This window comes from Oncorhynchus keta, chromosome 27 (assembly GCF_023373465.1).
Source record: "Oncorhynchus keta strain PuntledgeMale-10-30-2019 chromosome 27, Oket_V2, whole genome shotgun sequence".
NCBI classification, from domain to species: domain Eukaryota; kingdom Metazoa; phylum Chordata; class Actinopteri; order Salmoniformes; family Salmonidae; genus Oncorhynchus; species Oncorhynchus keta.
The window spans coordinates 45,584,042-45,611,016 of record NC_068447.1 but is presented as its reverse complement, the minus strand read 5'-3'; the positions used below and the strand labels follow the sequence as shown (position 1 = coordinate 45,611,016).

General features: G+C 40.9%; 2 protein-coding genes across 2 annotated transcripts in view; one reads left to right on the top strand and one right to left on the bottom strand.

Annotated features, from left to right (window-relative positions):
- LOC118360194 (GPI transamidase component PIG-T-like) overlaps positions 1–22,340 on the top strand; it is a 33,885-nt gene extending 11,545 nt beyond the window's left edge. The window contains exons 7-12 of the mRNA XM_035739435.2: positions 705–802; positions 1,047–1,206; positions 6,958–7,158; positions 16,536–16,701; positions 17,012–17,095; positions 20,973–22,340. Of these exons, the coding sequence (XP_035595328.1) occupies positions 705–802; positions 1,047–1,206; positions 6,958–7,158; positions 16,536–16,701; positions 17,012–17,095; positions 20,973–21,222 (959 nt within the window). The 3' untranslated portion in view covers positions 21,223–22,340. The remainder of the gene's footprint in view (positions 1–704; positions 803–1,046; positions 1,207–6,957; positions 7,159–16,535; positions 16,702–17,011; positions 17,096–20,972) is intronic.
- Positions 22,341–24,951: 2,611 nt separating this feature from the next.
- LOC118359501 (whey acidic protein-like) lies at positions 24,952–26,648 on the bottom strand. Its single transcript, XM_035738013.2, has 4 exons — positions 26,481–26,648; positions 25,969–26,115; positions 25,551–25,688; positions 24,952–25,248 (listed from the first exon to the last, which is right to left on the bottom strand). The coding sequence occupies exons 1-4, from the start codon at positions 26,581–26,583 to the stop codon at positions 25,112–25,114; spliced, it is 525 nt and encodes a 174-aa protein (XP_035593906.1). The 5' UTR covers positions 26,584–26,648; the 3' UTR covers positions 24,952–25,111.
- Positions 26,649–26,975: the final 327 nt, after the last annotated feature.

The window sequence follows — 26,975 nt, the reverse complement described above, 5'->3', positions numbered from 1 at the left end:
TCCCTGAGCAGAGCAGGCAGGCCCGTGGCCATAGCGACTCCCCACAGACTCAGTGTGTACACATGTTGCTCCAGAGCCAGCACTATTCTTCCTTCAGACAAGCATGCATCAAAACGTTGTTCTTTTGCACATTGTGTCTCGTTCATATTTGTTTGAAAATGCCCAGACTCACCAAACATTACATTCAGTGGCTCCTACCTACACTTGTATAGACATTATGAGCTGGATTGCCTGTCTTTGCAATTAGTTTATTTTCAAATGTTCTTAGCCTTCTGGTAATGGTCGCCCCCTGTGGTCTTTTAAAAAAAGAAAAATGTGCGCCCCGTGTGTACTAAGACGGTAATACTGTAAGTCCCGTGATGAGAGAAGGACGGTATAAACATTTGGATACCCCACAACCCAGGGAGGTGGATTTGCGTTCTAGCTGGATTGATACAAAGCAAAAAGGGCATGTTTTTCAAATAAAATCAACCTTGATTTAAAGTGCATTTTTAAAGTTGCAAAACCCGTTAGTGAAACAATAAAATGAAAGAAATAAAGAACTTTTCATATAAAAGTTGCTTATGTCTAATGCGGTGTACAGACATGGACCTTTCTGTGCTCCTTGAAAAAGACTGTTCAATACCTTTTTTTAAATACAAAAAGGGGCCAAGATGAATGTGATGTTACAATGGTGATGTTGGTTATTGGGTGTTTTTTGACAGAGTGGTCCCTGTTCAAGATGTTCTCTCGCACCCTGACTGAAGCCTGCCCGCTGGCCTCCTCCAGTAAAGTGTACGTGGATGTCACAGACAACCCTCAGGTCTGCATCTTTACATGACTGTTAACTTTACCCAACTCCACATTTTATTCAGTTGGCAGATAATTTTACTCTTGAGCGCATACGCATTATTGTTAATTCATTGATTGGCGAATCAATATTTTGTCTTTGTATATGAATGCTTGCATGTGTGTGATTTGTTAACTCTAAAACATCAGACAACACTATGGAGAAGTGTTATTCTCTGGTAATTATGCAGGCAGGTGTTGTTGTATTTCCCCTACAGGGAGAGCTGTTTGAGCTGAGCCCAACCACTCCCCTGCTCAGCCAGGCTGTGGTGCTTGGGGACCGGAGAACCTACTCGGTTTATGACCTCACTAACCAGGCCACGTTCGGACAAACACGCTCCCTCAACATGCTGCTGCGCTGGCGAGCAGCCGAGAGTGGTGAGTGACCAGTTTTTTTATTTTTATTTTTTTTAACCTTTATTTAACCAGGCAAGTCAGTTAAGAACAAATTATTATTTTCAATGACGGCCTAGGAACAGTGGGTGGGTTAACTGCCTGTTCAGGGGCAGAACGACAGATTTGTACCTTGTCAGCTCGGGGGTTTGAACTCACAACCTTCCGGTTACTAGTCCAACGCTCTAACCACTAGGCTACCCTAGTGAACACAACACGTGAGCTGCGTTTTAATTCCCGAAAATATGTTCTTTCCCTCGACTGTCTGTTCCCCTCCCTTCACAAATTGCTGTTACACAAGTGGAATAAGGAACAATCCCTATCAGTCTTGTATAATTACAAAAACTGCTCAACCCCATTTACAATACAATTATTATGCAGTTACTAAAATACTAAGAAACTGCATGTTAATACAATGTTACTAGTATAATTTGCAGTTGCTGCCAGGGCTGTTGCGGTGACCGTATTACCGCCACTCCGGCGGTCACGAGTCATGAAGACAGTCAAATTCCACATGACCGCTTAGTCATGTTAATTAGGCTTCTCCAAGCTCTGATGCTGCTGTTGATCATTAGTAGCCTACCAAACTTGCTGACTGCCTGGCATACTCAGCACTCTTTTGTCCCTCTAATCACTTTGACATCAATGCAAATGTGTTTGAAAATCTGAACAAACACTAAATGAAAGCCCATGAGCTCATGTTGTGCAACATTTCTGTAGGTTATGCAATTGCGGGAGAAAACAAGAGTGATGGCCTCTACTAAAGAGAGGAGGATCCCATCAGCTTTCTATAGGCTTGGCCTACTATATTTATTTCTTAACTTTCCTAATATTAAGCACATAGGCTATGCTCCTGTTTGGAAGATAAACAATCTGGCTGGCATGAAAATGAACACTGGTTTCAAGACCGGTGCATGGTAATGGTCCATTCTAAATCAAAACAAATTTCTCACACCTTATTTACTATATGTAAAGACAAGATTCGATCAAGAATAGAATATCACTTGTGAATTATATACATTTGAAGTCAGAAGTTTACATACACCTTAAACAAATATTTAAACTAACTTTTTCACAATTCCTGACATTTTAATTGTTGTAACAATTCCCTGTCTTTGGTCAGTTAGGATCACCACTTTATTTTAAGATATGAAATGTCAGAATAATAGTAGTGATTTATTTCAGCTTTTATCACATTCCCAGTGGGTCAGAAGTTTACATACACTCAATAAGTATTTGGAAGTATTGCCTTTAAATGACTTAACTTGGGTCAAATGTTTTGGGTAGCCTTACACAAGCTTCCCACAATAAGTTGGGTGAATTTTGGCCCATTCCTCCTGACAGAGCTGGTGTAACTGAGTCAGGTTTGTAGGCCTCCTTGCTTGCAAACTTTTTTTAGTTCTGCCCACACATTTTCTATAAGATTGAGGTCACGGCTTTGTGATGGCCACTCCAATAACTTGACTTCATTGTCATTAAGCCATTTTGTCACAACTTTGGAAGTATTGCTTGGGGTCATTGTCCATTTGGAAGACACATTTGTGACCATGCTTCAACTTCCTGACTGATGTCTTGAGATGTTGCTTCAATATATCCACATCATTTATTTTCCTCATGATGCCATCTATTTTGTGAAGTGCACCAGTCCCTCCTGCATCAAAGCACCCCCCACAACATGATGCTGCCACCCCCGTGCTTCACGGTTGGGATGGTATTCTTTGGCTTGCAAGCCTCCCCCTTTTTCCTCCAAACATAACAATGGTCATTATGGACAAACAGTTATATTTTTGTTTCATCAGAGCAGGGGACATTTCTCCGAAATTGTACGGTCTTTGTCCCCATGTGCAGTTGCAAACCATAGTCTGGCTTTTTTGTGGCGGTTTTGGAGCAGTGGCTTCTTCCTTGCTCAGCGGCCTTTCATTGTATGTCAATATAGGACTCGTTTTCCTGTGAATATAGATACTTTTGTACTTGTTTCCTCCAACATCTTCACAAGGTCCTTTGCTGCTGTTCTGGGATTGATTTGCACTTTTCGCATCAAAGTACATTCATCTCTAGGAGACAGAACGCGTCTCCTCCCTGAGCGGATTGACGGCTGCGTGGTCCCATGGTGTTTATACCTGCGTACTATTGTTTGTACAGATGAACATAGTACTTTAAGGTGTTTGGAAATTGCTCCCAAGGATGAACCAGACCTGTGGAGGTCTACAATATTTTTTCCTGAGATCTTGGCTGATTTATTTTGATTTTCCAATGGTGTCAAGCAAAGAGGCACTGAGTTTGAAGGTAGGCCTTGAAATACATCCACCTCAAATTGACTCAAATTATATCAATTAGCCTATCAGAAACTTCTAAGGCCATGACATCATTTTCTGGAATTTTCCAAGCTGTTTAAAGGTACATGTAAACTTCTGACCCATTGGAATTGTGATACAGTGAAATAATCTGTCTAAACAATTGTTGGAAAAGGTACTTGTCATGCACAAAGTAGATGTCTTAACTGACTTGCCAAAACTATAGAAATTTGTGGCGTGGTTGAGAAATGAGTTTTAATGACTCCAACCTAAGTGTATGTAATCTACTCTATCACTTGTGAATGATGTCCAGCAAAAAAAACTGCCTTTGTTTTTTGCGTCTTTTCCGAATCATAGTCGCACACCTCATGTGAGAATGCTGTTCATCGACTACAGCTCAGCATTTAACACCATAGTACCCTCCAAACTCGTCATCAAGCTCGAGACCCTGGGTCTCGACCCCGCCCTGTGCAACTGGGTACTGGACTTCCTGACGGGCCTCCCCAGGTGGTGAGGGTAGGAAACAACATCTCCACCCCGCTGATCCTCAACACTGGGGCCCCACAAGGGTGTGTTCTGAGCCCTCTCCTGTACTCCCTGTTCACCTCCAACTCAATCATCAAGTTTGCGGACGACACAACAGTGGTAGGCTTGATTACCAACAACGACGAGACGGCCTACAGGGAGGAGGTGAGGGCCCTCGGAGTGTGGTGTCAGGAAAATAACCTCACACTCAATGTCAACAAAACTAAGGAGATGATTGTGGACTTCAGGAAACAGCAGAGGGAACACCCCCCTATCCACATCGATGGAACAGTAGTGGAGAGGGTAGTAAGTTTTAAGTTCCTCGGCGTACACATCACAGACAAACTGAATTGGTCCACCCACACAGACAGCATCGTGAAGAAGGCGCAGCAGCGCCTCTTCAACCTCAGGAGGCTGAAGAAATTTGGCTTGTCACCAAAAGCACTCACAACCTTCTACAGATGCACAATCGAGAGCATCCTGTCGGGCTGTATCACCGCCTGGTACGGCAACTGCTCCGCCCACAACCGTAAGGCTCTCCAGAGGGTAGTGAGGTCTGCACAACGCATCACCGGGGGCAAACTACCTGCCCTCCAGGACACCTACACCACCCGATGTCACAGGAAGGTCATAAAGATCATCAAGGACAACAACCACCCGAGCCACTGCCTGTTCACCCCGCTATCATCCAGAAGGCAAGGTCAGTACAGGTGCATCAAAGCTGGGACCGAGAGACTGAAAAACAGCTTCTATCTCAAGTCCATCAGACTGTTAAACAGCCACCACTAACATTGAGTGGCTGCTGCCAACACACTGACTCAACTCCAGCCACTTTATTAATGGGAATTGATGTAAAATATATCACTAGCCACTTGCTACAATGCTACTTAATATAATGTTTACATACCCTACATTATTCATCTCATATGTCTACGTATATACTGTACTCTATCATATACTGTACTCTATCATCTACTGCATCTTTATGTAATACATGTATCACTCGCCACTTTAAACTATGCCACTTTGTTTACATACTCATCTCATATGTATACTGTACTCGATACCATCTACTGCATCTTGCCTATGCCGTTCTGTACCATCACTCATTCATATATCTTTATGTACATATTCTCTCTCCCTTTACACTTGTGTGTATACGGTAGTAGTTTTGGAATTGTTAGTTAGATTACTCGTTGGTTATTACTGCATTGTCGGAACTAGAAGCACATGCATTTCGCTACACTCGCATTAACATCTGCTAACCATGTGTATGTGACAAATAAAATTGGATTTGATTTGACCTAGCCCATAGGCATATTGTTTTGATACGGTTTGTATCAGTAAAGTGGCCAAATAATTTCTTAAAATTTAGCATATTAATCTGCCTTACAAGGGGTGTAGAGCCTAACTGGCATACATAAGCAGCGCGTGAGTTTCAAGTTTGAGGAAAATAATTTTTCTATAAAAATACACCTTTCATAATGAAAGCATTACATGCATAATCACATTAGCGGTCAGTTTTGATAATGGTGTTTTCCCACTAATGGAACATTCGCCCTTATAGCCTACTACCATGTGCACATTGTTGCGCTTATAATGTAAAGAAATACAATTTTAACCTAAAATGTTCTGATCTGTTGCATCAGCTACATAGTCTGAGACAATTGTGGAATACAATGTTTGGGATATTTATTTCTCACATAGAATATGTTGGTTTTTGTACTATGGGGGATAGAAGATTGACATAGGCTAGTGATTTTGTTGTTCGTTAGGCCTACTCATCTTGTTGGCTGACGAAAAGTGAATGTGGACAGTTTTTCCAATATCTTCAATACGCACCTCGGAATTGGATAAGGACGCTCGCAGTTGCGTTCCCCGAAGTGTCTGTTTTCACCCGATCATGTGATGGAGAGCCATGTGAGTGAGAGATGCCTAGGAGCATGCAACACTCAGGGAGAAAGGCACAACGCAGCACTCTCATTCACAATTTATCCAAATCTTGTCTGTATGATACGACTAATGATGATTTGAAAAAAGTTTGTAGAACAAACACATTTACATGAATATCTTTAAATTTAGCATATAGGAGTACCCATTTCTTTGTTAACCACTCGACACAGAATAGCCGCATGTGAGCAGTCCCTCAAATCGTTTGGAGCTTTGTTCAATTCTATTCTTCATAGGGCACAATGGCCACTGGCCGCAAAAAGCATAGATTTTTTTAAGGGTGCATTACGGCCACAAAGGGGATGCCGCTGTGAAATTTGAGGCATTATCAAGTGCTTGTCAAATTGTGAATGAGAGCCTAATGAAGTGTCTACAACCTGTGCAAGAAACTAAGCAGAACTCTTCAAATCATCATCAAACTAAGCAGAACTTTTCAAATCCTCATTAGTCGTAGCATACAGCCTTAGAATGAATTAAACATCTAACCATATAGCCCAACGTTTGTAGAACTACATTTACATGAATAACTCTAAATTAAGCATGTAGGAGTATCTATTTCTTTGTTAAACGCTCAACACAGAATTAGAGCAGTCCCTCATCGTTTCGAGCTTTGTTCAATTGTATTCTTCATACTAGAAGATAATGCCACGGAATTCTAAGCAAATCTCGTCTGCTAAATTAACTAGTGTAGCCCACAGCCATTTGGCATAGCCAGATCAGGACATAACATAAGGACAACTCAAAGTATGCTATTCTGTTCTTCTGAAATAGACTACATAGCCCTAGTTACTGCACAGTAAGATCAGGTAATGTGTTACCGAAAAAGGTGAAAAAATGGTGATATAAATTAATTTCCATGTAGAGCATATAAAATGGTGTCTGTATAAAACTCACCATAGAAATTATATTTATATTCTAGTAATTTTATGATTGACAATATGAACACTCCCTCCTTCCCCCACCCCAGGAGACATGCTGCGTCCCCTACTGCATGGAGAGCGCTACGTGGCTGGCTACGGGCTGCAGACGGGAGAGATCCACACCCTGATGTACAACAACCACCCATACCGGGCCTTCCCCGTGCTCCTGCTAGACACTGTGCCTTGGTACCTGCGCCTCTACATCCACACGCTCACTGTCACCAGCAAGGGCCGTGACAACAAACCCAGTGAGTACTTCAGTCCCGCTGTTCACCTGCTGACCCTGTTCCACCTAAGCCTGATATAAATGGCAGTTACCTATTGATAGCAGTTGAGGGAAAGGCCATTTCTTCCCACATGGGGGAGCACATGCTTCAGTATCATAAAGCCTCATGCAGCCACAAAATGTGCCTGACCTAAAATGTTATATTTTGAAGAGAACTTCACAAAGCAAAAACAGGTTTTTGACATTTTTAGAAATGTCTTAAAAATAAAGAACATACCTTATTTACTTACGTAAGTATTCAGACCCTTTGCTATCAGACTCTAATCTCAGATGCATCCTTTTTCCATTTATCATTCCTGCGATGTTTCTACAACTTGATTGTCGTCCATCTGTGGTAAATTCAATTAATATGAAAAGGCTCACACCTGTCCCATAATTGACAGTGCATGTCAGATCAAAAACCAAGCCATGAGGTGAAACTAATTGTCCACAGATCTCCAAAACAGGATTTTGTTGAAGCACAGATCTGGGGAAGGGTACCAACAAATATCTGCAGCATTTAAGGTTCCCAAGAACACAGTGGCCTCCTTCGTTCTTAAATGGAAGAAGTATGGAACCACCAAGACCCTTCCTAGAGCTGGCCGGACGGCCAAACTGAGCAATCGGGAGAAGGACCCGATGGTCCCTCTGACAAATCTCCATAGTTCTTCTGTGGACATGGGAGAACCTTCCAGAAGGATAACCATCTCTGTAGCACCCCACTAATCAGGGCTTTATGGTTGAATGGCCAGACGGAAGCCACTCCTCAGTAAAAGGCACATGACAGCCCGCTTGGAGTTTGCCAAAAGGCTCAAGAGCACTCAGGACCTGGCTGGGGCGAAGGTTCACCTTCCGTCAAGACAATGACCCTAAGAACACAGCCAAGACAACGCAGGAGTGGCTTCGGGACAAGTCTCTGAATAACATCTTTGTGTGGCACAGCCAGAGCTCGGACTTGAACCCGATTGGACATCTCTGAAGAGACCTGAAAATAGCTGTGCAGCAACGTTCCCCATCCAACCTGACAGAGCTTGAGAGGATCTGCAGAGAAGAATGGGAGAAACTCCCCAAATACAAGCTTGTAGCGTCATACCCAAGAAGACTCTGGTCTGTAATCGCTGCCAAAGGTGCTTCAACAAGTAACTGAGTAAAGGGTCTGAATACTTATGCAAATGTGATATTTAATTTTTTTTCTATTTTATGAATCTGTACAATTTTTTTTAACTGTTCGCTAAGTGTTTGTAGATTGAGGGAACATTTATTTCATTTTCTTTTTAATAAGGCTGTAACTTAACAAAATGTGGAAAAAGTCAAGGGGTCTGAATACTTTTCGGTTAGGACATTGTCAGTTCCAACAATTGTTTACAGACAGATTATTTCACTTATAATTGACTGTATGACAATTCCAGTGGGTCCGAAGTTTACATACACTAAGTTGATTGTGCCTTTAAACAGCTTGGAAAATTACAGAAAATGATGTCTTTTGAAGCTTTTGATAGGCTAATTGACATAATTTTAGTCAATTGGAGGTGTACCTTGCCTTGGTTTCTCAAATGATTGCCTCACCTGGTTCACCAACTACTTCTCTGATGGAGTTCACTGTGTCAAATCGGAGGGTCTGCTGTCCAGACCTCTGGCAGTCTCTATGGGGGTGCCACAGGGTTCAATTCTTGGACCGACTCTCTTCTATGTATACATCAATGATGTCGCTCTTGCTGCTGGTGAGTCTCTGATCCACCTCTACGCAGACGACACCATTCTGTATACTTCTGGCCCTTCTTTGGACACTGTTAACAACCCTCCAGACAAGCTTCAATGCCATACAACTCTCCTTCCGTGGCCTCCAATTGCTCTTAAAGTAAAACCAAATGCATGCTCTTCAACCGATCGCTGCCTGCACCTGCCCGCCTGTCCAACATCACTACTCTGGACGGCTCTGACTTAGAATACGTGGACAACTACAAATACAATACCTAGGTGTCTGGTTAGACTGCAAACTCTCCTTCCAGACCCACATCAAACATCTCCAATCCAAAGTTGAATCTAGAATTGGCTTCCTATTTCGCAACAAAGCATCCTTCACTCATGCTGCCAAACATACCCTTGTAAAACTGACCATCCTACCAATCCTCGACTTAGGCGATGTCATTTACAAAATAGCCTCCAATATCCTACTCAACAAATTGGATGCAGTCTATCACAGTGCAATCCGTTTTGTCACCAAAGCCCCATATACTACCCACCATTGCGACCTGTACGCTCTCGTTGGCTGGCCCTCGCTTCATACTCGTCGCCAAACCCACTGGCTCCATGTCATCTACAAGACCCTGCTAGGTAAAGTACCCCCTTATCTCAGCTCGCTGGTCACCATAGCATCACCCACCTGTAGCACGCGCTCCAGCAGGAGTATCTCTCTGGTCACCCCCAAAACCAATTCTTTCTTTGACTGGAACGAACTACAAAAATCTCTGAAACTGGAAACACTTCTCCCCCTCACTAGCTTTAAGCACCAACTGTCAGAGCAGCTCACAGATTACTGCACCTGTACATAGCCCACCTATAATTTAGCCCAAACAACTACCTCTTTCCCTACAGTATTTATTTATTTATTTTTCTCCTTTGCACCCAATTATTTTTATTTCTACTTTGCACATTCTTCCACTGCACATCTACCATTCCAGTGTTTTACTTGCTATATTGTGTTTACTTTGCCACCATGGCCTTTTTTTGCCTTTTACCTCCCTTATCTCATCTCATTTGCTCACATCGTATATAGACTTGTTTATACTGTATTATTGACTGTATGTTTGTTTTACTCCATGTGTAACTCTGTCGTTGTATGTGTCGAACTGCTTTGCTTTATCTTGGCACGGTCACAATTGTAAATGAGAACTTGTTCTCAACTTGCCTACCTGGTTAAATAAATAAAAAACCTGTGGATGTATTTCAAGATCTACCTTCAAACTCAGTGCCTCTGCTTGACACCATGAGAAAATCAAAAGAAATCAGCCAAGACCTCAGGAAAAACATTGTAGACCTCCACAAGTCTGGTTCATCCTTGGGAGCAATTTCCAAACGCCTGAAGGTACCACGTTCATCTGTACAAACAATAGTATGCAAGTATAAACACCATGGGACCACACAACCTTCATAGAGCTCAGGAAGGAGACGCGTTCTGTCTCCTAGAGACTTTGGTGCGAAAAGTGCAAATCAATCCCTGAACAACAGCAAAGGACCTTGTGAAGATGCTGGAGCAAACCGGCACAAAAGTATCTATATCGACATATCCTGAAAGGCCGCTCAGCAAAGAAGAAGGCACTGCGCCAAAACGGCCATAAAAAAGCCAGACTACGGTTTGCAACTGCACATGCAGACAAAGATCGTACTTTTTGGAGAAATGTCCTCTGTTCTGATGAAACAAAAATAGAACTGTTTGGCCATAATGACCATTGTTATGTTTGGAGGAAAAAGGGGGAGGCTTGCAAGCTGAAGAACACCATCCCAACCGTGAAGCACATGGGTGGCAGCATCATGTTGTGGGGGTGCTTTGCTGCAGGAGGGTCTGGTGCACTTCACAAAATAGATGGCACCATGAGGAACGGAAATTATGTGGATATATTGAAGCAACAGCTCAAGACATCAGTTTGGATGTTAAAGCTTGGTCACAAATGTGTCTTCCAAATGGAAAAGGACCCCAAGCATACTTCCAAAGTTGTGGCAAAATGGCTTAATGACAACAAAGTCAAGCTATTGGAGTGGCCATCACAAAGCCCTGACCTCAATCCTATATTAAATTTGTGGACAGAACTGAAAAAGCGTGTGCGAGCAAGGATGCCTACCAACCTGACATCAGTCAGGAAGTTAAAGCTTGGTTGCAAATGGGTCTTCCAAATGGACAATGACCCTGAGCATACTTCCAAAGTTGTGGCAAAATGGCTTAAGGAAAGCCCTGACCTCAATCCCATAGAACATTTGTGGGCAGAACTGAAAAAGTGTGTGTGAGCAAGGAGGCCTACAAACCTGACTCAGCTACACCAGCTATGTCAGGAGGATTGGGACAAAATTCACCCAATTTATTGTGGGAAGCTTGTGGAAGACTAACCGAAACGTTTGACCCAAGTTACACTGTTTAACTTGTTTAAAAATTGTTTATGTAAACTTCTGACCCACTGGAAATGTGATGAAGGAAATAAGATTAAGTACATTTTTCTCGACTATTATTCTGACATTTGACATTCTTAAAATAAATTGGTGATCCCAACTGACCTAAGACAGGGAATTTTTACTATGATTAAATGTCAGGAATTGTGAAACACTGCATTTAAATGTATTTGGCTCGGGTGTATGTAAACTTCCGACTTCAATTGTATGGTCTTCTCTATTCGCAACAGAAAATTGACAGTCAAATGATTTGGCGTAAATAAAAGCAAGCACCAAATGCTTGATAAGTGTATGACATGTGAAAGCTTAATTACAATATTAGTGGTAATGGAATATAATTGGATAATTACAGGGAAGTTCAGATTGATGCAGCGCGTGGATCGCTATTTCTAAGATCAATATGGACAATGCTCTGTGCTTGAAGTTGAATAGGCACTTTACTAACAAGGGGGCTTTGTTAGACAGATGCAATTATGTCATCCATATATTTTTGTCGATAGGCCTATAGCTATTTCCTCCCATTCTGTCATCATGCACTCCTGTGTCAGACTCGGGCCTCAAGTCTGGGGTGGAAAATGTACTTCTGAAAGTACCATGCTTAGATTCCTAATGACATTTCAGATTGATTTCTTTGCAAACAGCGATTGTTTAGTTCTGAACAAGACACACTAGTTTTGCTTTGGAGAAACACTTAATATATTTTAATAGAGTAGGTAGGCTTATTAACATAGTTATTGGTGATTCTACCACTGTAATCAGATCTTCATTTTTATATTTTCAATAAATTAGCCCACTAACCACATGTTAATTGTGTAGTTTAACCTATTGTGTAGGGCTGTGAATTGGGCAGCTAGTAGGCTATTTGCTAATAGGCTAATTATGTTCAGCCCACAGACAAGCTCAGGAACAAATTGGCTGGAGGCCAAACCTAGCTGTATATTGTAAATTCAACCATCATTCAGATCATCCAAATGTGTGGATATAGGCCTAGTACTAAACTTGAAGAACTTGTGGTTTGTCTCTGTGAAATTGTAGTTGCTCACCAGTGTTATTTTTATTGCTATATAGCACTGGTCCTCTTACATTTAAATTCCCGGTTGCATATCACAATATTTAAGCGCATATCGGATGGTCTGCTCTGCCCATAAGTCACACCAAGCATAGGGTCACTTTTTTTTACCATTTTTATTTACCCTGCTCTGTGTATTCAATGTATTCCATTTAAAATGTGGCTCCCAGTGTGGCTCGTTCCAGGGCTATTATGACGCATCTGACAGTTCCTTCTCTATATGTTCCTAGGGCAAGTGCAGGGGGGTTGCCTAGCAACACATGCCTCGGCGGGAGACACGGTCTGCATATTCCCATGATTTGTGAATCTATCCGGACAGTACAGCTAGCGCGACAACTAAAATGGCTTTTAAAAAAAATACGATTTCATCTAATAGGGAGAAGTAGCTAACAAAATAACTACATTATGGTATTCACTTATCATAAACTATTTACATAATATAAATTTGTGTACACAATTCTTACTTACCTACTGTTTTATATTGATCATTTTATGGGAGAAGTTTTTGTTTAAGCTGTTGGGTTTCTCACCTCTGCTACACCTATATGTTACTGTCACTAATTAGGGCTGTGACGGTATTTGTATAACCATGTAATCAATGATATTGGATGATTGTTGTTTTAAAATCAACTTCATAGAGTCGGCAAATTAAAAGGAAGCCTGTTTTACGTCTAAACTCTGATATAAGGAGAGATGGGATGAGGAAAAACCCAGCCATAAAAAAAATGACGGGTGCGGTTGAGTCTGTTTCCACGTTAACATGGACTCTTTACAACATGTTTAAACTTGGCTGCTCCTTGGTTCAGCAAGCAAACAAATCTTCAGTTGCCTAGGCTATGCATAGGAGAATTTTATATATCTGTCACACACACAGACAGACAGTCATGGCCAAAAGATTTGAGAATGACACAAATATTAATTTTCACAAAGTCTGCTGCCTCAGTTTGTATGATGGCAATTTCAATATACTCCAGAATGTTATGAAGAGTGATCAGATTAATTGCAAAGTCCCTTTTCGCCATGCAAATGAGCTGAATCCCACCCCAAAAAAATTCCACTGCATTTCAGCCCTGCCTCAAAAGGACCAGCTGACATGTCAGTGATGCTCTCGTTAACACAGGTGTGAGTGTTGACAAGGCTGGCGATCACTCTGTCATGCTGATTGAGTTCGAATAACAGACTGGAAGCTTCAAAAGGAGGGTGGAGCTTGGAATCATTGTTCTTCCTCTGTCAAATATGGTTACTTGCAAGGAAACACGTGCTGTCATCATTGCTTTGCACAAAAAGGGCTTCACAGGCAAGTAAGATTACATCTAAAAAAAAAACATTTATCAGATAATCAAGAACTTCAAGGAGAGCGGTTCAATTGTTGTCAAGAAGGCTTCAGGGCGCCCAAGAAAGTTCAGCAAGTGGCAGGACCGTCTCCTAAAGTTGATTCAGCTCCGGGATCGGTGCACCACCAGTACAAAGCTTGCTCAGGAATGGCAGCAGGCAGGTGTGAGTGCATCTGCACGCAGAGTGAGGTGAAGACTTTTGGAGGATGGCCTGCAAGAAGGGCAGAAAAAAAGCCACTTCTCCCCAGGAAAAACATCAGGGACAGACTGATATTCTGCAAACGGTACAGGGATTGGACTGCTGGGGTAAAGTCATTTTCTCTGAATCCACTTTCCGATTGTTTGAGGCATCTGGAAAAACCCTTGTCCGGAGAAGACAAGGTGAGCGCTACCATCAGTCCTGTGTCATGCCAACAGTAAAGCATCCTGAGACCATTCATGTGTGGGGTTGCTTCTCAGCCAAGGGAGTGGGCTCACTCACAATTTTGCCTAAGAACACAGCCATGAATAAAGAATGGTACCAACACACCCTCCGAGAGCAACTTCTCCCAACCATCCAGGAACAGTTTGGTGACAAACAATGCCTTTTCCAGCATGATGGCGCACCTTGCCATAAGTGATAACTAAGTGGCTCGGGAACAAAGTATCGATATTTTGGGTCCATGGCCAGGAAATTCCCCAGACCTTAATCCCATTGAGAACTTGTGGTCAATCCTCAAGAGGCGGGTGGTCAAACAAAACCCCACAAATTCTGACAAACTCCAAGCATTGATTATGCAAGAATGGGCTGCCATCAGTCAGGATGTGGCCCAGAAGTTAATTGACAGCATGCCAGGGCGGATTGCAGAAGTCTTGAAAAACAAGGTTCAGCACTGCAAATATTGACTCTTTGCATCAACTTTATGTAATTGTCAATAACAGCCTTGGACACTTATGAAATGCTTGTAATTATACTTCAGTGTTCCATAGTAACATCTGACAAAAATATCTAGACACTGAAGCAGGAAACTTTGTGAAAATGTATATTTGTGTCATTCTCAAAACTTTTGGCCACGACTGTACACATATGTACAGTGGCAAGAAAGAATATGTGAACCCTTTGGAATTACCTGGACTTCAGCATAAATTCGTCATAATATTTGATCTGATCTTCATCTAAATCGGCAGTCTGCTTAAACTAATAACACACAAACAAGTATACGTTTTCATATCTCTATTGAACACACCGTGTAAACATTCACAAAGCAGGGTTGGAAAAGTATGTGAACCCTCGGATTTAATAACTGGTTGATGCTCTTGGCAGCAATAACCTCAACCAAACGTTTTCTGTAGTTGTGTATCAGACCTGCACAACGGTCAGGAGGAATTTTGGACCAGTCTTCTTTCCAAAATGGTTTCAGTTTAGCAATACTCTCAGGATGTCTGTTGTGAACCGCTCTCGATGTCATGCCACAGCATCTCGATCTGTGTTTAGGTCTCTGACTGGGCCACTCCAGAAGGTGTGTTTTCTTCTTTTGAAGCCATTCTATTGTTGATTTACTTCTATGTTTTGGGTTGTTGTCTTGATGCATCACCCAACTTCTGTTGAGCCTCAGTTGGTGGACAGATGGCCTTATATTCTCCTGCGAAATGTCTTGATGAACTTTGGTAATTCATTTTTCCGTCGATGACAGCAAGCTGTCCAGGCCCTGAGGCAGCAAAGCAGCTCCAAACCATGATGCTCCCTCCACCATACTTTACAGTTGGGATGAGGTTTTGATGTTGGTGTGCTGTGCCTTTTTTTTCTCCACACATATTGTTGTGTGTTCCTTCCAAACAACTCAACTGTAGTTTAATCAGTCCACAGAGTATTTTTCCAGTAGCACTGTGGAACATCCAGATGCTCTTTTGCGAACTTCAGACGTGCAGCAATGTTTTTTTTGGACAGCAGTGGCTTCTTCCGTGGTGACCTCCCATGAACACCATTCTTGTTTGGTGTTTTACGTATCGTAGACTCGTCAACAGATGTTAGCATGTTCCAGATATTTCTGTAAATCTTTAGCTGACACTCTAGGATTCTTCAGGACGGCAACAGTGCTGAACTTTCTCACTTTATAGACAATTTGTCTTACTGTGGACTAACGAACATCAAAGGCTTTTAGATATACTTTTGTAACCCTTTCCAGCTTTATGCAAGTCAACAATTCTTAATCTTGGGTTTTCTGAAATCTCTTTTGTTCGGGGGATGGTTCACATCAGGCAATGCTTCTTGTGAATAGCAAACTCAAATTTTGTGATTTTTTTTTTTTTTATAAGGCAGGGCAGCTCTAACCAACATCTCCGATCTCGTCTCAATGATTGTACTCCAGGTTAGCTGACTCCTGACTCCAGTTAGCTTTTGGAGAAGTCATTAGCCTAGGGGTTCATATACTTTTTCCAACTATATAATGATTGCTATTCGACCAATTTTTATGATGGTAACTTCAGTCATTTGACTGACAAAACCTCCATCCAAAATGCCATGACCTTCACATTTGGGGAGGCAAGTAGCCTGGTGGTTAGCGCGTTGGGCCAGTAACCGAAGGGTTGCTGGATCGAATCCCCAAGCTGTCATTCTGCTCCTGAACAAGGCAGTTAAGTTAACCCACTGTTCCCGGGTAGGCCGTCATTGTAAATAACAATTTGTTCTTAAATGACTTGCCTAGTTAAATAAAGGTAAAAATCTATATAAAAACAGCCCAAGTCGTCATTTTACTTGTCTTTCATTGTTGTGAGTAAATAAATACAATTTCTCTTACTCCCCTCTTTTCTACCTAGGCTACATTCACTACCAGCCATCCAAGGACCGCCTTCGGCCCCACCTGCTCGAGATGCTGGTCCAGCTGCCCCCTAACTCTGTGACCGAGGTGACCATGCAGTTTGAGAGGGCACTCCTCAAGTGGACCGAGTACACCCCCGACCCCAACCATGGCTTCTACGTCGGGTACCACTTGACTTTGACTTTGATTCATGTTCACTTTTTACAGAAACTGAAAAAGGGCAATGCTATGGGTGAAGTTCTGTACTCTCTCTGTCTAATGAAATGCAAACTGTGATGGAAATTTTAGGTATAAATACTTTTTTCATGTTTGCCTAGTGCTGTCAGCTTTTATACGTGCCCTTTTCTCTTGTCTTGCTTCAATTCTGATTGAAGATGGGGCCATTGCTGAAATTGAGATGCTACTTGCTTGTCGTCTCTCGATGTTCAGATTTGCAGTAGAAGATATCTGATTAAATGTTGTCCCTCGCTTCAGGTCTTCTGTTATCAGCGCTCTCGTGCCCAGTGTCGTTGCCATGGATACCAACAGCACTCGGGAATGCCCACTTTTCAGCAGCTTGTGAGTAATGAGGCTTTTTTTAAGTAGTGTTTGAGCACTTACGTAGTAGTTGTCTTAAGTGTGTTAGTTTATCACCTGAGGTAATGCAATTTGAATGCATCTCAAGGAAATTACACCAAATAAAATCCTATTTTAAAAGTAGTGTACTATTCCTCAATTCCATTGATTTGAAATGGAATTGACCCCTAACTCTCATACAGTGGTTCCTCCTTTAAATGTTTTGAGCTTACACCGCGGGACTTAGAGGTACACCTTCATTGCTCCAGACCACCACAAGGGAGAGTTAAAGCACTCATTATGCATTTGGGTCCCAAGGTTTTAATATGACCAATCATATCGTTATGTTTGGAGGAAAAAGGGGGATGCTTGCAAACCGAAGAACACCATCCCGACCGTGAAGCATGGGGGTGGCAGCATCATGTTGTGGGTGTGCTTTGCTGCAGGAGTGACGGGTGCACTTCACAAAATAGATGGCATCATGAGGGAGGAAAATATGCAGATATATTGAAGCAACATCTCAAGACATCAGTCAGGAAGTTAAAGCTTGGTCGCTAATGGGTCCTCCAAATGGACAATGGCCCTAAGCATACTTCCAAAGTTGTGGAAAAATGGCTTAAGGACAACCAATTCAAGCTATTGGAGTGGCCATCACAAAGCCCTGACCTCAAACCTATAGAACATTGTGGGCAGAACTGAAAACCGTGATTAAATGCAGGAAGCTGAGTTTAAAGGAGGCCTACAAACCTGACTGGCTTGAATAGTTTCACCAGCTCTGTACCAGCCACACCTGTGTGAGGGATACAGGAAGAGTCAATATAAATGCTAGCTGACATTTCCATTTTGACAACCTTGACCAACATTGCATGGAGAACAGTACATAGCCTTCCCCATGGAGAGCATGGAGAAACGAAAATGTCAAATATTCCATGATATTCTTAAGATATGTGTTGACTGAATATAAGTAAGTGATGTCTGCTAAATAATCAAGTTAGGTTTCTCCAGAAATAAATCATTCTTAATAACTGGCTTTATTTACAAATGAGTGAGAATGTCTCACCCCATGTTCAAGAATTGCCTTTTTCTCGCTCGTGCTGGGTTAAATGAAAACGAAATCTCTAAAATATTTTTACTTTTAAAACAGAGATGTATTATTATTAATTCATTTATAATGATATAAAAGCCCCTTAGATATTCTCACAGATCCTAACGGAAAATTCCCCTTAGATATTAATATAGAGTACTCAAATCCTCCGAATGTAATTATTGGCTGAAAGTCACATCATTGAAAACATATTTTAAGATACATTGTTGGTCTTATTTATTTAAAGAGCATATTGAAGTTAGAAGCAAAAGCCTACAACTATTTTAGTACTGTTTCGGCTGCTCTGAGACAAGCACGACACAGAGATTCTTTAGCTAAATAGCCCAGTACTGTACTGCCGGACATCGCGTTGTGCAGTGTAGAGGTCGATTTTAAAGGTTTTATATTAATTACCTAAGGCTCTGTATTTCTGTGTGTTATTATATTATAATTAAGTCTATGATTTTGATAGAGCAGTCTGACTGATTTAACAAGCGTTGGTAGGCAGCAGCAGGGTCATGGTGGGAAATTGTGCATTCATTCAAACAACACTTTCCTGTGTTTACAGCAGCAGGATTTTACCATATTAATTACCTAAGGCTCGTATTTCTGTGTGTTATTATATTATAATTAAGTCTATGATTTGATAGAGCAGTCTGACTGAGCATTGGTAGGCAGCAGCAGAGCATTCATTCAAACAACACTTTCCTGCGTTTACCAGCAGGTCTCCGCTGTGCTTCAAGTATTGCGCCGTTTATGACTTCAAGCCTATCAACTCCCGAGATTAGGCTGGTAATACTCAAGTACCCATTAGAACATCCAATATTCAAAGGTATATGAAATACAAATGGTATAGAGAGAAATAGTCCTATAATAACTACAACCTAAAACTTCTTACCTGGTAATATTGAAGACTCATGTTAAAAGGAACCACCAGCTTTCATATGTTCTGAGCGAGGAACTAAAACGTTAGCTTTTTTACATGGCACATATTGCACTTTTACTTCTCCAACACTTTGTTTTTGCATTATTTAAACATGTTTCATGATTTATTTGAGACTAAATTTATTTTATTGATGTATTATATTAAGTTAAAATAAGTGTTTATTCAGTATTGTTGTATTTTATATATATAAAATTGGCCGATTTTAATCTGTAACTGCTTTTTTTGGTCCTCCAATAATCGGTATCGGCGTTGAAAAATCATAATCGGTCAACCTCTAGTTACAGTGCCATATTTTCTGTTCCATCCAGTTTTCCATGGAATGGAAACACCATAATTTTAATCAAATGAATTAAGCAAGTACCAGTCAAAGGTTTGGACAAACCTACTTATTCATGGATTTTTCTATATTTCTACTATTTTCTACATTGTAGAATAATAGTGAAGACATCACAACTGTAGCAGGTGTAGCCCATCATGCCAATGTTTCCTATTAGCAGGACAATATACTTTTTATAACCCTGCTACTGGTGTGAAAATCCCCCAACTTGCAATCTATTTGATGCTTAAGTACTCTAAAGTGTTACATTTCTTACAGTATTTGTTAATCAACATCTTTATGCTTTCATTAATAAAATAAAATAACAAGAAAAAAGGACATTCAAATGTGGATGTTTATATTTCACTTAATATCCATTTGGGTCTTGGTTAGACAATAATTTGAAAATTAGGGTGCAGAAATGTTATGCTCTTAGTGTAACCTTTATTTAACTAGGCAAGTCAGTTATGAACAAATTCTTATTTACAAGGACAGTCTACTCCTTCCTCGTAAATAGCCCAATACTGTACTGTCAACGTTCATTTTCTGTTCCAGCAAGTACCAGTCAAAGGTTTGGACACCTACTCATTCCAGGATTTTATTATATTTTTTACTGTTTTCTACATTTTAGATTAGCAGTGAAGACATCACAACTATGAAATAATACATATAGAATCAGTTAAGAACAAATGTCTATTTACAAGGACAGCCGACTCCTTCCTCCCCAACATGGATTTGAACCCCGGTCTCACACGTGCCCTGCATTCTGTAGTACAGACATGGTCTGCTCTCCCTTATGTATAAGGAATTAGGCACATTCCAATGTTTACTACAGTATGTATTGTAGACTGCACAGTAGCCTGATAAAAAAATACTCTTTCAAAATGCAGATGTTGATTTAGTTATGGATCCATAACAAATTACTATGGGAATAAATATCACTGATTTACAGAAATATTGGAACAAAGTTGTCTAATGAAGGCAAACCATTTAGAATCTTCCAATCCTATAGCCTACTCCTAAACGTCATGTTGTACATCGCCATATTTTCCATTCCATCCTAACGGAAACCCTGAGGGTTTCGTTTTTCATTTTTCTCTGAATAGAAAACGCCATAATATTAATCAAATAAATTAAGCCACATTTCTTAAATCAATCCCATATACTATGTTATTACAAAAAAGGTTTTAAATTCTCTTGTAATGCCAATAAGGAATACTATCAAATGCTTCTCAAAGATGCCATCTGGGGATCAAACTAGCAATAACTTGCAGTAACAGAAAAAAATGGCTGAGAATTAAATGATGTGCCACAGAATGCTGCGGCAGCACACAAGGTGTACTCCAGTATGACGCAACTTTTTAAAGGAGGAACCACTGTAGGTTATTGTAATAAGACATTTCATTTGCATAGGACTTTTCTTTACAGAGGAATCTCACTAGCTCTACATTGGCAAAAATAAAGGCATTCGATTTTAAATATTAAAAACACGTTTTTTTACAATAAACATACCTCATCTTGTCTTTCTTCCCAGTTTCCCCTGTAAAGAGGAGTCCAGTTACTTCATGCGGGTCTACACGGAGCCCTTGCTGGTGAACCTGCCCACCCCTGACTTCAGCATGCCCTACAACGTCATCTGCCTCACTTGCACTGTGGTGGCCGTGGGTTACGGTTCCCTCTACAATCTCCTGACCCGCACCTTCCAGGTGGAGGAGCCCAGTCCGGGCCTGGCCAAACGGCTAGCCAACATCATCCGCAGGCTACGGGGTGTGCCACTGCTGTGATGAGCCAAAATGCTAACTTAAACAACAACAACAACAGCAGAGGTCGGTGGCTACATCACTTGGGAACTGTGAATGTAAGTTTCAGGAAGATAACGCTTTAAGTGCTGGAAGCTTCGACAAAGAAAATAAATGACTCCTTAAGTTTGTTTCGTGAATGATAAAGGAGTTGATGAACAATGAAGTCTCATGGATTCGATGGACGTTAAAAGGCTTTTTCTTGCCAGTGAGAAGCAAAAAGGGTGGCCTTTCTTCAGTGCACTACTACTGCTGTTGGTCTACTTAAACAGAGAATAATGCATTTTTCATGTTTAAGGCAGGAACCAACGTGTTTGCTCCAGGGTTTCAGTGGGGACAGGTGGCTGCAAGAATCACAGCAAGCTCATATTGGTTCCTGGAAAAAGTAATTGTCTGTTATAGATCACTAGGAAGCCATTGCTCTGAGATCTGGGGTCGTACGTATCAAGCGTCTCGAAGTATGAGTGCTGATCTAGGATCGTTGTGTTCTAGAAAACAACTGGTCCTAATCAGCACTCCTCCTCTGAGCCGTTTGGTACATTTCGGCTCCAGATTCATCTCTTAAATCTTTACTGAGATAAATAAGGTTTGTGTTTTTAGTTGATGTTGAAATGCTAAATGCACTGACTTACAGAACTTTCATAAAACAGTTGTCTTTTGTTTTGATACGTAGGATTTCGTATCACATTTGTTCATTAATCATAGAACCAGTCAAAACGTTTGCACTTGTAGAAAACCCCCAAATCTCTACTGGAAACGACTGTTGATTTTAACTTGCGTTTGTCCAAATTTCTGTTTGAAGTTGTTCTCTAATTGGGATTACCTTTTGGTAAGCCTTTGTAGCACAAATACCCAACAGACAACATTTTAAAAAGATGAGTTTGCCATTCATTTCTATTAGGAACTTGACTTAAGGCTAAGCACCCTCCATGCATTTACTTTTTAACACTGCTCGTTCTTTGTATATTAAACTGTGCTTGATACATTAATTTTACTGAACAACATTCAAATGTGTGGACATATATTGGGTAACCTTGGGTATATAAAAAAAATAATACATCTATAAAACTGGTCAACTGACCAAACATTTTGTCTTTTTTGTTTGAATCCAATGGCTTTAAGGCAAGGCACCACACCCTAATAAGGTACACCCCCCCTTATTCATATCACAATTTTACCAGTTGAATGTAGACACAAACATAATACTTTTTGTATTACAACTTTCCTGAAATGTTGTATTAAAATATGCAAATGAGGCTCATTAAATATGTGTACATTTGCATATACTGCAGAATCTGTTTTTCTGGACACTGGATGAAGTCAGCCTAAATTATTTGGTGTCATTTTTTTAAGACACTCCAGGACCAGACTTGTTGTGGATAAATATTGTTTTTAATCTTTCTATCTGTGAAATACTAAAGTCACATGTAAAAATTTTAGGTGCTTTTTTGTTTTTTTAAGAAAATTTTTAATAAAACATTTACAACATATCAACAATCTCCACAAGTCTGGAGAATATATCTAAGGATAACCACACAACATTTGGTGAATGCAGAAGCTTCTGAAGCTGAGAAAAAACATGTTTTCATGTGAGACGGTCTGACTTTTGGGAAATGGCAGTTAAAGAGCAGTACAAGGAATTTATCTTAGCAAATGCAAAACACCTAATTAGACCCAATCGCAATCTCTTCAAAGTTAGTTACTACATATAGTCCAGATTGTAACGTTCTCTACGAAATGGGATTTTAATTGCCTGACGACTCAAACTGGAGTTCTGGTCTTCCGCTGCTCAATTGTTCCCTACATACAATCTGAGACTGCAATCATTGAAGTTGTTTTGGGTGATGTCAAAATGAGGGAGGGGTTGTTGTACAAAGCAAAGTCATTAGCGATTGAATTGTCTCGAACCAATCACAGTATCAAAGCCAATGATACATTTTCAAACTTAGCTTTACCCACGTGTGTTTTGCTCTGGCCCAACCCATTGGTTTTTGGGACCAATCAGATGGTCTAGAATATATTTCCATGTAACGTGGCGGCGCAAGGTGTTTAGGGAGCCAGGCAAGGCTTTTGAATGATGTATTACTAAATGTAGTAATCTTCGAAATTATGGATGTATGTCCATTTGAATGACGGTAGTATGATAAACTAAATCAAATAAACATTTACATCAAGTTTTTACATTTTTATGTTTACATTTTGAAATGCCTAATTTAGGGACAGAAATACCCCACAATTCTAAATCGATAAGTAGATGCAAACGAAGTAAGTTAATCCTGTGGTGCCTCGCCTTAAAAGAAGAAATACATGGAGGCTTGTAGAGGGGCCATGTGAATCTCAATTGTCTCAGACTAGGATCAGGTCACTCCTGTCCATGTAATATTATCCAAGTCAACACTCATTCTAGATCAGCGCTCCTACTCTCGGTTGATACATATAGCCCATTGAAAGTCGAATTGTGTCCTTGATGAATGCTGTGTATCCCTGCTTCTCAGTCTAAAACATTATTTTTGGACTGCTAGGAGAACTCTTGAGGATTCCTGAGAATAAATTATGAGGAACCACTTGGCTGCAACTATCAATATATAGCAAAAGAGTATTCCCGACATCACCCCAAAAATCTGAGGGGGCACAAAGTACGTAAGGATGGCTGCGGGGTGCTCTGGAAGTTGGACAATGTTGCATTTTTCAAATACCTGAAATCGCTTTCTCCTGCAATCTAGTGCCATAATGATTATGCTTAATTCTATTTTATTTTTTATTTTAAAGACTTTCTGCATGCTCTTGAGCTGTCTTTATCCTCCTAACTGGGGGTTCCTTTTTTAAAATAAACTAAATATGCTACCCTGCATCTCGGCAAAAATCTTGGTAGAAGATACATATGCACATATGCCTCTGACGACATAACATGTCATAAGCATTCAAAACGACTGATGTAATTTTATGACAAGCCATAGAGTATGGATCTATTCAGTAGAAGGTAACATTACATTTCTACTTGAATGTTCTGTTTCATGAAGAATAGATCATTTCCCTATTCTATCTGATAGAGGAGACAATGTGTCATCACTATTCATTCTATTTCTATCTGTAATGTTCAGAACGTTTCACATCACTGAATACACCCCAGGTCCAGGAGTTCACTTTCTGTATTCCATCTCAATTGCCCCAGTTATGGAAGTGCGTGTATGTGGAGGGTAGGGCTGATTCTTTCCTCTATAAACAAACTTGGCCTAACTCCTGCCAAGTTCCAGCAGAACAGACAGACACAGAGATCCCTTTCTTTGCCAGCCAGTCATTTTCTCTCTTGCATGTGTTTGGCACTCTAGAGTGGAACAAAAAAAGCCCTCTGCATTCCTAATCAGTGATGGTCATGTCCGGTTTAATAGCTCTGCTTAACTCTGTCCGTTTAGGCAGGGAAGTGGGTATACCTTGGCAGGGAGCATAGACACTTTTGTGCAGAGTTGAAGGTTAGGGGAGGTGTAGTAGCACACTAGAATGTTTTCTACAGCTTTTCTTTAGACCAAATCACTGGTCAAATAGAAGTATATGTACTGACTCTGGTGGACAGCCAGGACATACTTTAGCAATTTCCATTCTTGGAGTGTTCCATAATTTGTTATTGTAGCTCAGTGCCTCCATAAAAACCCCATAAAAAGGCATCTCAGACACTCAAGACTTCCACCAACAAGGTCATAAATGCACAGGAATGTATTTAAAGGTGACACAGATGGTTTTATTGATTGGAATACAAACAAGAACAAAAAACACCCCCTCTAAAAAATTTTTAAAAAAGCCAACAAGCATTCTTGTTCTTGAAAGAGAAGGAGTCTATTAGCATTGTCACTAATCTCCCGACCCAAACCTTGCCGTCCTATGAACATGGCTCGCTGCAGGCGTGGCCGCAGGTTGTCCGGCAACACTTCTGTTCTTCTGGGCACTGGCCGTCATGGTAACAGTACTCAGCACACATAGGGGTCCCCTTGGGCAGGGCACATCGACCGGGCTTCACTGTGGTAACAGAAAAGAGGTGTTCAGTTATACTGTAGCAACATTGGTCTATAGTAACAACTTGTCCGTCTACACTGACTGTTCCCATTTTGAAGTCTTACTATTACAATGCTCAAGGTCATATGGACTCTATAGACATACATGGCTCTGGGAATTCTGAAGTGTCTCAGCTCTAGAAAGAGTATATGAAATGGATCTTTCCATGTGCATGACATGTACATAACTAGCCCAGCTTTCTTGTTTCCAGAGCAATGCAGCAATAATGGATGGGGCGTATCTGTCACTTTGGGACCATCTCCTACCTGTGTAAGGTGTAATGCACTCATGCCCACATCCGTTGTGGCAGCATTTTTCATCATTGGAGCAGTCACTGTCGTTGGAACAGAACTCGGCACACATCCCTGAGCCCCATAGTCTGCGAGGGCACATTCCTGGCTTTGCTTTTGGTACACAATTTGCAGAGCAGACATGTCAGGGAACCCAACTTACTGCAAAAGGACATGAACATATGGATACAGTTGGACTACCATTTTCTGAAAATCTCATATATGTGTGGAGATGGTTAGCCTACTATAAATAGGCATTTGCATTTGTGGGAAGAATGCAGACTCCAAGTATTTTTGTGTCTAAGTATAGGAATCATCCATGTTTTTCACATATCACCCATGAAAATGCATGACAGCATTCTGAACATTGTTAATAAACCAGTCAGGTTCTTACTGAAGGCAGGTGGGACACACACGGCGCCACAGTCAAAGACACAGCACTTGTCATCTCCAGGACAGTCGTCGTCACAGACACATCCCTTGTGTGACGGCACGACGTTCAGAAGCCGTGGGCAGTGACCTGCCTTCTGGAGGGTCGGCACTGTGAGAGAGCAGGAGGTACCGTGAACTGTGGAGACCTCATATCAAGTTAATTACGGTGTAATTACGCAGTAACACAGCAACCTTGTGGCAATGGGTTACAAAACCAATTTCAGCGAATAGTTTTTCTCTCAACAGAAGCTTTTTAGTTCACACGCAGACTCTGTATATGCTTTCAACCAGCAAATGAAAGTCATATATTTAGTAAGTAACAACAAAATAGGTTGCAAATGGGCTTATGCACAACTATAGCTTAGTGTGTCTCACCACATAGGTACACCAACAAGAAAGCAGTCAAATGTAGTAGGCAATACCTCAAAAAATCTGTTTCATGACAAATAATGCAAAGTAATTAGAACAACTCACCTGTAGATTTGCCTCCAGTTTCAGCAGCAGAGACTATTTTCAAATCTACAATTGCCAACAGAACAACAGCCAAAGCACAAAGCGCTGAGGAATTCATCTCCATGCGGACTTCAAGACTGGAGTCTACTTGTTGGAGCAAATTCTCCAAATCGATTACATAAAAAGGGGGAGAGACCAAAAGAGAGAGGAACGCACAGGGAACAATGCGCCTGTAGGGTCCCTATGCCCCTCAATTTACATTCCGAGTTCGGAGCCGAACACGCGCTAAGGTCACATGTAATAACAATAATTCATAGATGGAAAAAGGGGTCCCCCAAATGGATATAAATTCATAATTGGACAGAAAGGGACTCACCTTTCCCAAATCCATGAGCAAAAGCAAATATTGTTAACCTAAAACTAAGGGTTTTTGTGTGGTTTCCTTAGATAAGAAATTGGTTAATATTACAGCCTTCAGAAAGTATTCTTACCTCTTGACTTATTCCACATTTTGTT